This window comes from Brachycentrus maculatus, unplaced genomic scaffold (genome assembly GCF_059751285.1).
Source record: "Brachycentrus maculatus isolate JH-2025_06_01 unplaced genomic scaffold, ASM5975128v1 h1tg000188l, whole genome shotgun sequence".
NCBI lineage: Eukaryota > Metazoa > Arthropoda > Insecta > Trichoptera > Brachycentridae > Brachycentrus > Brachycentrus maculatus.
In genome coordinates, this window is record NW_028280939.1 from 1,462,689 (window position 1) to 1,477,053 (window position 14,365).

Consider the following 14,365-nt stretch of genomic DNA (forward strand, 5'->3'; position numbering starts at 1 on the left):
TACATTGTCGACATTATTCGATGAAATTTTTTTTAACAATGTTATAAAAATTACGTAATAAAAATAACACAAAAGTAGCTTTAATAAAAATAAATTACAGTACCAACAAACATAAACAATAAATAATAAGCGTAAAACCATATACATGCACAAGAGCTTAGTCTCTTTATTGGAGAGAACTGCGTTATTAATTATAAGTATTTTTATTTATTGTAAAAGAAGAAATGTCTAGAGAATTAATTAAAATTATATATATATATATATATATATATATATATATATATATATATATATATATATATATATCAAAAAAATATATTTAAAAAAGAATATATTAATTTATACTGCGGAAATAAAATTCACAATACGTTTTTGCAACGAGTTGCATTTTCAAACTAAAGAAAAATGACAACAGGGTGATATCAATATAGTATGACTGTAAAATACGTTTACAAATAAAAAAAATCAAACTAGCGGGTCAAATTGATGGCTTTGTCCTGAAAACACGTCCATTTCATGAAATGCTATTGCTGAAAATGGAAATAAAGCACAACTAAAATACGGGCGCTGATTTCGCTATTGTTTAATGGCAGGGAACAGAAAAGTACTACGTAGCACCTCACGTACATGAAAACTATTCTGTTCAACCAGCCTCTGTTATTCACAATAATATTAGTGACAGTTTGTATGGGCCGGGTTTAATAGTGTGAATTTTATGAGGTCATTAAAATAATTAAAGAGCTCACTTATCACGTTGGAACATTCAAAAAGCCGAAAGTTGCGTATGGGAAAGTAAGGTATATAAAATCCCAAGCAGGGAAGATTAATGTCAGGACCCGTAAAGGTTCTCCTAAGGCTTGACGGCAGCTATAGTAAGCTGACTCCAAGAAAAGCAATCAAATAATAAAAAATCTTGAGATTTTCATTGAAAGTTGTGGAAAGTACCAAAAATGTAATTTCAACTTTCAAACATGGCTTAAGGCTTCACCTATTCAATAACATATATACCAAATATTTTATTTTTATTATTTTATTATTTATTCTATTAGACATTAGAGATCCTAACTGCATTCATTTTTCAATGTTTTATATGTGCAATACTGTTGGTTTTCTATAATACGCTATTTACCTCTTTAAAACATATGCGAATTAATTCGGAATGAATCGCACCTATGTTCAATTTAAGTAGGCTTTATACTTCAAAAATTTATTATACCCATATATATATATATATATATATATATATATATATATATATATATATATATATATATATATATATATATATATATATATATATATATATATATATATATATATATATAAATATACATATTTGTATAAACACATAACATTGTAATCTGAAAGTGGCGATGTGAATCCTAAATTTAAAAGCTCAAATTGCTCTGATTTAGACGGGACAATAGATGACGTATAAACCTACACAAGTTTAAAATATAACTAAAGAATGAGTCGAGATAGGCTTAAAGCTCGAGAACCCATCTACATACATACGTTATGTGTAAGCTTAAACCGTCTCTGTAGATGCAAAGTATGAAAGGACTGAGCACTCACAAATCTCTTTAGTTGATAATATCCCTGATGAAAAATATTTTTGGCTCTTTGGGGGACAGAAACTTTACAAACTTTTCATAAAAATATTTTTCAAATCGATTTAACAAATGTTTCTGTATATATTTATACATATATATTATATCATGTATTAAATATCAAATCGGATGTTTATTAATATATTAAAAGTGAGTTTGTAAAATGTAAAAAGTTTTTACGTATTTTTTAAATCATGAAACGGAATGAATTACAATAAAAGTTGTAACAGTTAATCCGTATTTTAATACGGATTTACAATAAAATAAACAATTCCTGAATTCAACATTTCCATGTGTTGTTCATGAAAACATGTTCTCTTCATTAAAAGATCAAGAAAATAGTCAATAATGGTCAGAGTACAGTGTATCAAACTGGGTTAAAAAATCACACTCATTGCGACTTAAAAGCTATCGATGATTATACTTTAGATTAACGTTAAAATAATAATGTAATTAAATTAAATTTCTTTATTACAAATTTCATAACAAGTGTTTATATTTATTTATTGATTTGGCGTTTAATTTGTAAAACTCCATTTGAATTTATGTTTAAATTTTAAATCAAACACAGACTTTTTGAGTCTACTAAATTGTATTTTATTAACAAAAACACATAATTAAAATTACAAAAGGACCGTCAGTCCATTTGATCTTCATATTCGTTTGAAAATGCCATAACTACCCGAAACAATCGTCATGATATTATTTTTTTTTGGTGTTTTTGTTAATAAAATACAACTTAGTAGACTCAAAAATCTCTGTTTGATTTAAAATTTATACAAGTGTTTATAATAACAAATTAACCCCTTTGTACAGGAAACATGAAATTTCACTAAGGAAGAGCAATGATTACGATTTTGTCAGATTTTACTTTCAGACAATATGCTGGTACTGAGTCTGGCGAAGTAAAGGCAGACATTTGTCCCGAGATCCTTTGTAAGTCGGTCATTTGTTTGGAGGGCCGAGCTAGTTTTGAAGCCCCGAACATTTTGTTGCCGAGATTTCAGTACACCAACCTTCTGTCATGCTCGCCTGGTAATTGAAACGTTACAAACGTTGCGAAATTCATAAACGTAAAAAGTCAAGTTTACAATCTGTCTAATTTATTTAACACAATCTATCAGTAGTGGTAGCGGTAATCCGCCTCCGTAGTGCAATGGTCAGTACGCTCGGCTACCTGGAGGTCCTGGGCTCGATTCCCGGGAGAGGTCACACAAATATAATAGATGTTTTCACTCTTATACATATTTATTCAATATTACCCTAGACTAGTACCTGAAGTGGAGGTTTGACCACCTTTCCTTCATGTGTTTACGATCAAGATAACATTTCATTTATATTTATTTTTGTAATAGATACTGTATATATGTATTATATGTATTACCTTAAAGGCTTCAGCCGTTCAATAAATAAATAAAATAAAATAAAATATATGATGTAGTGCCCTATGCACCATTGGGAAGCGGATAAGGGTTTGAAGGAGAGAACATGTTAGTACAGTAAAGCCTCAATAAAAGGGTCTGATTGGGGGAGGGGGTGTCCCTTAACGCTAAAAGTCCGTGATAAAGAAATAGGTTTGAAACGAATAAAAAAACCTTTTTTTGAAATTATGAACACTGTATTAGATATAAATAAACGACACAAAAAACATGTGTCTGAAGATAATAAATTCTATTTATTATCTTCAGACACTCGTCGTAAAGTGACGTTGCTGTTACATTATACGTCCAACCTTACAACTCCACCACTAGATGGGCACGTGACGTTTCTGAAATGCATGATTCAATCGAAAAGTTTCTGCGGTATTTTGCAATAAATGTTTCAACATAATTGAACACAATAAAACTCCTTCAAAAAGGTTAGTTTTTGTATTTGTTTTGTTTTTCAAAGATCTAAATCTTTACTTATTACAAAATCTTCATCTTCCCTTTTCATCAAAGGAATTTATTAAGAAATAGTTAACAAAGTCTTTCGTATTTTAGGATGAAACGACATTACGTTATATTGGCTTACAAAATAATAATAAACTTTGTGAAACTTGTTGAAAAATATTTTTGAAGTCAACGGAGCACTGAGAACTTTCTTTATTTGTTAACTTAGATATTAAATAAATTTCTTTTCAATGTTAATAATTGAACCGTTTATAATGAAAGAGGAACTCCTCCATATTAAAGTGTAATTGACGTTTGACGCAAATTACGTTCTTCAAACGTTAAACAAACAACTAGAAACTGCTGAAAAGAGTTCATGCATTTAGCATTAAGCCTGGGTTTAACTGATATCATTAATAAGGTAGAGGAAAGTCAATCGAGACGGCATGGGCACATAGGACGTAGATAACCTGATAAACCAAAGTAGGACACAAAATGCCGAACCCTCTTCTAGTGGAACGGAAGGTCTGCTGATGACAGTCAACAGTCCGCCTTCTCCTGAGGAGTGCAACGTGGTTTCCTGCAATGAGCAATGAGCAAATGCTGAGAAGTTCCTATTTGACCCACACTAGATTATCCCTCCTGTTCCCAACACAGATTCAAATAAAAACATATTTAATTAGCTAGAAGAAACAAAAAACCACTGAATGATCTACAAACCTTGTACATAATAAGCAAGGTAAATAATAAATGCAATTCCCATCTAAAAAAAAAACCTGAACATATTGTAAAACAGACGATTGCCATGGATCTTCCTCGATAGACATCTAGATAAACACCCAAAAATTCATGGATGCTATAGAAAGATAACATGAGATAAAGACACGACCTAGGCGACATTATATATGATAGAAGAACCTGCAACCCGAGGACGAGGGAGGCTGATCCTAAATAGTCTACAAAGAAGATAAGTTGAGATGTAGGAAGGAAGAAGAAAAGTCAACGGATATTTTTTTAAAGAAACGTTAACCTTTGTTGTATTTCTAAAACAAAACAAATAAATCAAATTTAGTTCAGTTTTAAAGCGATACGTATAACATTTAGGATTTTTACAGAGTGTGTGGAAGTTTTTTGGTGAGAGCATTTTAATGTTTTTGAATTAATATAAACCCTGATGATGACAAGGTTCTTATTGAAACCGGTAGTTCAAATTGTAATAATAAAAAAGTGGTTATAACATAGTTATTTTATTTATTGTAACTGTAGACAGTTGGTATAATTCCATATTGAATTGTTGAGTAATATATCCAAAATTAAACAATTAGGACATTATCAAACACTTTTAGTGTTTGATAATGTCCTAAGAAGACGAAACGCGTCACGTATTAAAATATACATAAATAAATGTAGAATTCAACCAAATAAACCATGTTTAATTTTGGATATATTACCCAACAAAGTTATTTCATTTTATAAAGGATACGTTTAGTTATAGACGACCACCTTTTGAAAACCAAAACTTCCCTAACCTTCCAAGCAAGATTTTTTTATTGCAAACATTTATGGACCTTTATTTTTAATGTTCATATGACCGGAAAGAGATTTAGGAAAATTTGACAATATTTTCCAACTCACGTACATCAGTTTTTGCCATGCGATAGAAATTGGATTGGATGGGGTAGTAAAAAGGTAATTGCATATTTCGAATATGCTTAAATAATTTCATAACAAGTCCAGTAGTATCAATAATGACTTCGCTTTGAAAATAATTGAGGCAAATAAAAACCTTTTAGGGAAAGCTAAACAGGCGGCACACAATCGATGCTTCCAACCCTTTGTATGGAAGTGGAACATAGAGTTAGCAAAAGAACGACGAATTTAGACTGAATGCGGTCGAAATACGATCCTTTAGACAAATGTACGGCAAAACGATGTATTATAGATGTTCGAACGGTGAAATAAGTGTGTAGAGATGGTTTGGATATATGGAACGAATGAGTGAGGAAAGAACGGTAAAACAAATTTATGAGGCGAATGTAGTTGAAAAATGGAGAGAGAAAGACCAAGGAAAATTTGGCATGATCAGGTATGTCAAATACTTAAAAGCGGTCCGGTAGTTGAAATAATCGACAGGTATGTATGAGATGCATAAATGTGGAAGAGGCGAATAATGTTTGCATTGACAGAGTGGTATAGCGTTCCATTCTCTCTGCCTACTCCTGCGGCAGAGAGAATGGAGTTACTGATATTTTTGACTTTAAAATTCACTCCTTTCAAAAAGTTCACTCCATAACAAATTCATGGGGGGGGCGTGTAACGAGATATAAAAAGTCGGTTTTGGGATATCCTAATATTTAATGCTCCTGTAAAATTCTTTGTTTATATATATATATATATATATATATATATATATATATATATATATATATATATATATATATATATATATATATATATATATATATATATATATATATATATATATATATATATATATATATATATATATATATATATATATATATATATATATATATATATATATATATATATATATATATATATATATATATATATATATATATATATATATATATATATATATATATATATATATATATATATATATATATATATATATATATATATATATATATATATATATATATATATATATATATATATATATTAAACCACACAATACTGTAACTATAAATAACTTTGAATATTATCCTCTTCACTTTTGGGGAGAAAACGTTTACGCGAGTAAGTTACGTTGGAGCACTTACAGTAAAATAAATTTCTATCGTATTCAACCCGAGTGTACTGAATAAAACCATAAACCATTGTGCTATAATTTGTTATCCAGTTAGTTTCTCTGTTGAGGTGAGAAAATTGGTACAAATTATATGGATATCGTTATCAGGGGTGGAAATTATACGAAGGTACTTGCTGATAAACAATTTGAATACCTTTTGTGAAAGATAAACGCGGAAGAGACATTGTATGGTTGGCGAGCCATACGGAAAATTCTCGCATTCGTAGCGGGAAAATTGTATTCATTACATTTAGCGCTGTATGAAAATAATAGCTATCCCGAGAATTTGGGGAATTTAGGGCAATTTTAATGGCAACGAATCTTCGCTCATACTGTTACATAATTTGAAAAATACCGGGGAAAAATATTGAAATCACGAACCTTTGCGGTTTCAAAAATAATCAAGTTTTATGTTATAATTTTTTTATTCCTTGAAATTTCATATCCTAAGGTTAAAAATTATCAAAATTATATATTTTTTCATTATAATAAGATTTAAAACAATATTATCAATCGATTCAGCAGTTACTTTGACGAAATATCCATTTTTAATTTAAATTGGTAAATACTAATATTTCTTAGAATCTACTTAAAATTTAGACTAAGCATCACATGTGAAGCTTAGATTTTAGTATTTTTAACTTAGATTTTAGTAATAGCATAAATTTTTGTATCAGCTTAAATTTTAGTATTTGAAAATGATGCGGAATATATCGATACCCGTGTCATAACAGAGTTTAACAAATATTGGTACTTTAACCAAGTGCTACTAAAATTTAAAACAAAAAAAAAATCCCCATTGAAAAGCATGTATATGTGGTATTTCAACAATGAAAACCAATGTTTTTATTTGTAAAAATAGAAATCAGGGTATTTATAAGTTTTGCAAGTTGTCATTGTTTAGCTAAAGCTCTTACACGTCTTAAGACGCCTGTTATTTAAATATCAAATCATTTTCCATAAATAAGTAGTCGGATTATAGTCCCTGAATGCTGAACATAAATCATCCAATGACCCAATGCCTCAGGGTAACCTTTTATTTAACTTGTGAATCAGGAATAGTCAACGCGTTTAAGGGTATAAAAAACAAAATTGAAATTAACAACTTAAACCAAAAAATAACTCATATAAAAACAAAGTTATTTTAATGAGCTAAGTAAAATACGACTCATACATTATACGAGTATACAATGAGAGAATTAAAGTAATCACTACATATAAATAATATCCGATATTGTTGTTTTTTCATTACATGTAACCATTTCAGTTCGGATATGTTGGATAGTAAATATTTTTCCGAGTTATTTTAATTAAAAAAAGCTGGAACAAGCATGAATACAAAATAAGTAATAATTTCAATACGCATCAAACATGGATACTAACGGCCTGACCCATGAATTTCAACTGAAATTTATGTTCTTTATTTATGTTACGATTTAATGGAGGAAAATAAATATCTCGCGTACCTTTTACGTTAATGGAGAGAGGTATTGATCCTGATTCACAAGCGAACGGAGCACTCTTCACAATGGCAGGACTCCTACCCTCGGCGGATGAATGAAAAGTCTTCAAGATATTTCTGAAATGAGATGAAAAGAAAAAGAAACAATTATTTAACGAAACATTCCATGTACAATATCAGAAAAAAACTTATAATTAAAAATTCCTACAGTAAACATTTTTACGTAAATTATAATAGGTGCTGATATACTATTTTATTTTATTTATTTATTTTATTTGTTCGGGAATTGTACAGCTTCTTGGAAGAAAAAAGTCTACGTATTGAGATATTACTGTGAATGGAAAACTACATCCTTTTCAATGTATTCATGTTTTTAAAAAATATTTTGAGTGTTATACAGAGTGAACGAATAAAACATGGAAATCAGTGTAGATACTTCAGAAAGAATGCAAAGTGTGTTAAAACAGTTTGGGCATGTGGGCGTATGTGGTTGGTACTCAGAGGAAGACCGAGAAAAGCTTGGCACGATCAAGTATTTTAAATAATAGAAATTGGTCAGGTCAGGAGTCAGAATAATTGGCGGGTATGTATGAGGGATGCATGACTGTGGAAGAGGCGAATAGTGTTTGCAAAGACAGATATGAGTGACGTTCTATAATATCTGCCAACCCCTGCGGGGAAATGGCGTGATAGTTAGTTAGTTTTTACTTTAGAAAGAAAAAGAAGATGAAACTTTTCTTAAATGAAATAAAACAGTATAATTTATGATAGCTTTATATAATATAGCTTTTATAATGGGACACAAGAGCTTAAAGATGGTCACCCACCTAAATAAAGCCATCATAATAATAACGTTTTATTATTGTTGCTTACTTGTCAATTTCTCACTGTGCTAAACTGTACTTTATTTTATTTTTTTGTTATTTCAAAGTAATGTTTTTTTATGATGTAAATGAATGTCTTGTCATAGGTTCTGCCAAGTGAGACGTTCATAAAAATATATATGTATTGTTTTAAACAATTCCACATTTATATGTGGAATTGGCTTTATTTTTATTAATGTAACTATTTTCGTTAATGTAATGTAATGTTTATTATTGTTAATGTAATTTTTTTTATTATATACTTTTTTTATTTTAGGTACGTCTATATCCTCGTTTACAAATCTGGAGATATACTAATTTTACACCTATGTGAAGAAACCTAGATTAGTGAACAAAGATTTAGAAATACCAAAAAATGTGGTCAAGAAAACTATATTATGAAATATTTTAGTATTAATTTTATTCCACAAATAATGCTGCATTATTAAAAAGTACAGAATTTAACGGGAACTAGTATAATGCGTTTAGACTACAATACAAATTAATGCTACAATAGATAAATACAATTTGATTGTTGTTTGCTTTCATTTATTATGATTGTAAATTTATTATTTGATATTTGTACAGTTCGTTTTATCACGATTCATAAAGTGATGTAATATTATTCATCAGAGCTTTCGGAATTTATTTATCAGCAGTAGCCCATTTCAAAAGGGAAACATTCGGTATCTATCCGGCTTTATTTTACGTAAAAAATGTATAAATAAAAAATATAAATCAAGGTCTAATATTTGAGTAGTGTTGTTGTCAATCATGGGTAGAATGGTGAATGTTACACCTTTATAAAGTGATCACTCATATAAACCTATGACGGGTCGTAAGTCCCGTAAATCCCCGACTTTCAAATTTTTCTTCGTCTATGCTGAGATGCCAAAATGTAAAAATTGCTCCTAAGTGAAGAAAACCGGATTTGTGAACAAGGATTTGGACACACTCAAAATGTTGTGAATAAAATAAATTTGCATAAATTTTATGATTTTTAGGTGTAGATTTTTAGTATGTACAATAAATCGGTTAAAATCTTGCACAGATTTAAATGAAAAGCGTTTCTGCTGTTTAAAAGCTTAGTCAAATTAACCATAAATAGTGCTGCGAACACACATGAAGTGACGTGAGAATTATATGATATGTGTATGAGTTCCAAAAAATTGAGTTGTGTGGTTATCAATCATGGGTAGAATGGTGAATGTTACACGTTTATAAAGTGATTACTTAAACCAGTCTATGACAAGTCGTAAGCCTGATAAATACCCAGATTTCTCATTCTTCTTCATCTATATTGAGGTGTAAATATATTAAAAATAATAACTAGAGAAACCCTAATTTGTGAACAAGAATTTCGACCCATCCAAAATCTTATAAAAAAATAGTTTTGTACTAACATTTCTTAGTGGAACTGCATTTTATAGAATTAAAGAATAACTATGTAGTTTTTTCCACGTGAATTTTATTTGACCAGTGACCGGGTTTCGTAGTAACCGACATCATCAATGTTGTTATTTTATTTGTCAAATAAAATCGCTGAATTAAATTTTGGAGGCACACAAATTGATTTTTAAGGCATCTTCGATCGGCCATTGTATCGCTTCATGTAATCGCGTACACGTCCCCGAAGACAGCTTTTTCGATGGAAGAGGGGAGACGCTGCTTACATTCCAATCTTTAGAAAACCGATAAAAGATACGATCTGAGAGCTTATTTCATGAGGTCAATCTCAAAGCTTGTGTAATGTAATGTTACTTCAGATTGACAAATTGCACACAGAACGAACTACCAACATAGGAAATAATAATAAAGGTTTTCGCGATAATCTATTTTTATTTTTATTTTATTAAAAAAGAGAAATATTTGTGTTTTCATTATTTACAAAAATACTTTATGTAATTTTATTATATTTCGGTGAGCCTAAGCGGTTCATGATTAAAATATGTATCAAATTGTAGTACAGTGGGTTTGAACCCGGAAACACTGACTCAAGAGTCCAGGACACTAACCACGAATATAATCGAAGTATTAATGATTGTAGTGCCAGCAGTTGAGAAATTTGTGAAGTACATATAAAGCTTACTTCGTATTATTTTTTCACATCTCATCAAATATGGAAGTCTGGGCATTTGAAAAGTAACTCCTGTAATTGGAGATAATCCAGATTTGTGAATGAGTTTTTGGACACAGTCAAAATGTTGTGAAGCTTACTTCATTCGAACATGCCTATAATATTGATATTTTATGCGTAGAGTGAGTAATCCTGTGTTTGAATAAATAACAATACATTGTAATATCCCTTCACTGAATTTCCAGCCCAAAAATGGCAGATGCTTTTGCTCGATTATTTATTGTTTTTGCTATGTGTCATACAAAAACCGTCCACAGTGCAAAAATAGTTTTATACTGTTTTTGCACTGTGGAGGGTTGAAAAAATGCAAATCAACAAAAGTCGAAATCGTCCTTAAATATAATATAAAATACAATATCGGTTCTATACTTTGATTTTTTCTGTCAGTAATGCCTTAAGAAATACTTAATACTACGTAGTTAATCATTAAGAGTACATTTATGTCACGGTAAAATACATTGATGTCAAGGATACCAGATTACAGACTGCTCCTTTGGGAGGCTTTTCTCGTTCGTTTGTCAACGAGCAAGTATTACTTACGAATGAGGAGAAAAGAGATTTTATTTATTTATTAGGGACTTCTTGTACTTGTCGCTACATTTAGGGGCTTAAAGCTATGATGTAACATCTTACAACTTACCAAAAATAACAGGTTTGAATGATGGAGGCACGTATCTTTTCAAATATAAATAGAAAACACATGCGTAAGACGATTTCTGAGTTTATTAATATTAACACGACAAGTTTCGAGAACTTCAGATGTTTTATTTATAGTTATGGCATTTTCAAACCAATGCCATTAGTTTGAAAATTCCATATCAAGACGAAGCAATTGTAACAAATATTTTTTTAATGTATTTAAACAAAAAAAATACAGTTAAGTAGACTCTAAAAATAAGCATTTGATTAAAAAAAAAAAACTAACTAACCATCACGCCGCTTCCCCGCAGGGGTAGGCAGAGAGAATAGAGCGCCACACCACTCTGTCCTTGCAAACATTCTTCGCCTCTTCCACGTTCATGCATCTCCTCATACATACCCGCCGATTGTTACGACTCCTAACCTGACCACTTTCAAGTATTTGGCATACCTGATCGTGCCATGTTTTTTTCGGTCTTCCTCTGCTTCTTTTCCCACTAACATTCGCCTCATAAATTTATTCATAAATTTTAAAATGTAATATATAAATTATAAGCGTTTAATAAAATTCTCGATGCATTGAAATACGTGTAATAATAGACTGTAAGAAATTGTAATATTAACCAATTGAAATTAAAAATAAATGAAATTTTTTTATAACGTATGGCTTATGCATAATTTTATTAAGTGGAAGTCTCATATCACTCGCAAATGTCACAGCATAATAAATCTTTTTCGAAAGTTGATTGATTTTTTTCTTTAATATCTTAAGTATGTGGAAATTATAACTTAATATAAAATTAATACTAAATATAAGATCACTTGATATTTTTTAATAACTTAAGTTCAATGGCGATTGGATTTAATTAAGCATTAATTACTCAAACAGGTTTACAATATATTTAATTTTAATAAGATTAACAAAGTTAATTTGTAAGTTATGAAATGCCAAATCACAAAGTTATTAATTATATGGAATTTATGTTCACATTACTTTTCTTTATAAAAAAACTTTTAATACTTCCTATTTAACTTTTTAATGATTATATTCTTTACTTAATACATTCGTATTGTTTTTTTGTACCCTGTATTCCGTAAACATTTATTAAAGAAACTTGCTCTGTCACATTGTTTATATACTGACAAATCACAAATTGGAGTTTTCAGTAAAAAATATAATTTTATAATTATGATTTAAAAAAATGCTAATGATATTTTAAAATAGCTATTATTTATGAAAAACCACCCTTTTAACTGAAATAAACATAAAAAAAATATTACTACATATATTCATATATACCTCAATAAGTTCAGACAAACCTCAATAATAAATTATATCATTATCTCCGTATGGAGTTTGAGTTAGTTTTACTTTATTCAACTATGCAGGTACATTTCATTTTTAATGTTTTCTGTTTAAGTATGAAATAAAATATTGTCCACATATTCCGGAATTTAAAAATAAAACACCGTCCGACTCAGCTGTCAAAACTTAAAATTTGTGTACATAATTTAAATTGTTTTATATTTCTCGGGCCACAAGGCTATAAAGGTCACCTCTATTTGTCGTGTTTTTAAGGTCGCGGTATTAAAACGTGTCAGATGTAGCTGAAAATAGCAGTTCAAATCCCTCATTTTATTCAAATATTATAGGAATTCTCTGTAGCGGCAACTCGATCTATGCGGAGTGCAGTTCAACTATTTCTATTTTCTGCCTGAGAGCGGTAATCGAAACATTTTAAATAAATTAATTTCAGTTAAATACATTTTCGATATTCAGGTAAAGAAGGTATACGACGTCATTCAGATTTTTCTGAGAGAGTAGAGGGTATTTTGACTAAGTTTCTTCTTCTTCTTCTTTTTATAGATCCTCATATGTCTGTGCCTCCGCCTGTCGCCCTTGGGATGTTGACTCCCAGCTATCTCTCCACCTTTTTAGAGGTCTGCCTGGGGGTCTACGTCCTTCAGGGTTTCTTTGAAGGGCGATACGTGGAAGTCTGTTTTCTGACATTCTGTTTATATGCTCATGTTGAGTTTAATTCTTTTAATCAAGGAACTTATTTCTTAATCAATAATAAGGATTCGAATTTTCATGTCATATTAATTTTATCTATCCTAGTACCCTGTAGTGCAGATAATGCTTTTGTCAGCGCATTTGGTTCTTACATTTGATTTTTACATATTTTTTTGCAACGATGATTTAAAATGAGTTTAAAAAGATGAAATTAGTTTAAAAAGTACGGAAAACAGATAAAAGAGAAAGAAAAAATATTTAAAAATTGATAATTTACTAAAAACTATCAATATTTTTTAAAATTAGGTACATAAAAAATATTATTAACATTTATTCCATAGTTTCTGATTATTTCTTTAAATTGAAATTAGGGGAAAACATCCGAGTTGGAATAATTGTCAGTAGTCGCGTCGTAGTTCGTAAGAAGCTCAACTGCAAAACTACACTCGCTTCTACTCTCGCCAATTTTTGTGAAAGATTTATTCTCATTTTTAATTTAAGTTTTACTTGGTAAATACCACTATTTCTTAAAATCTACTGTGACACGTATTTCGATGTATTTCACATCATTTTCAATTGAAGCTAACTCTAAAGTTGTGTCCTTGGGACGTAGAAGGCTGAAGCTGACTGCCAGATCAATTAATGAATATTCTTTTTCCATATTATTATTATTATTATTAATATTATTGTTATTATTATTATTTCCATATTATTTTTTGACATCTCATCAAAGATGGAGAAGAATATGGAAGTCTGGGCATTTACGGGGCTGACGACCGTCATAGGCTGGTTTATGTGATCACTTTACACACGTGTAACATTCACCAATTCTACCCATTATTGACAACCACACTACTCAAATTCTCGGAAGTTCTATATATATGAACCAATTTATAAATCTTGTTATAGAATCAGTGAGATGTAAAGAAGCTTTTTACTAAGCAGAAACTT

At 29.8% G+C, this 14,365-nt stretch overlaps 1 protein-coding gene across 1 annotated transcript in view; it reads right to left on the reverse strand.

The window, feature by feature from the left end:
• LOC148307853 (cell adhesion molecule Dscam2-like) overlaps positions 1-14,365 on the reverse strand; it is a 196,539-nt gene that overhangs the window by 42,665 nt on the left and 139,509 nt on the right. Inside the window, exon 7 of the mRNA XM_088262768.1 lies at positions 7,766-7,878. Coding sequence (XP_088118894.1) covers positions 7,766-7,878 — 113 coding nt within the window. The remainder of the gene's footprint in view (positions 1-7,765; positions 7,879-14,365) is intronic.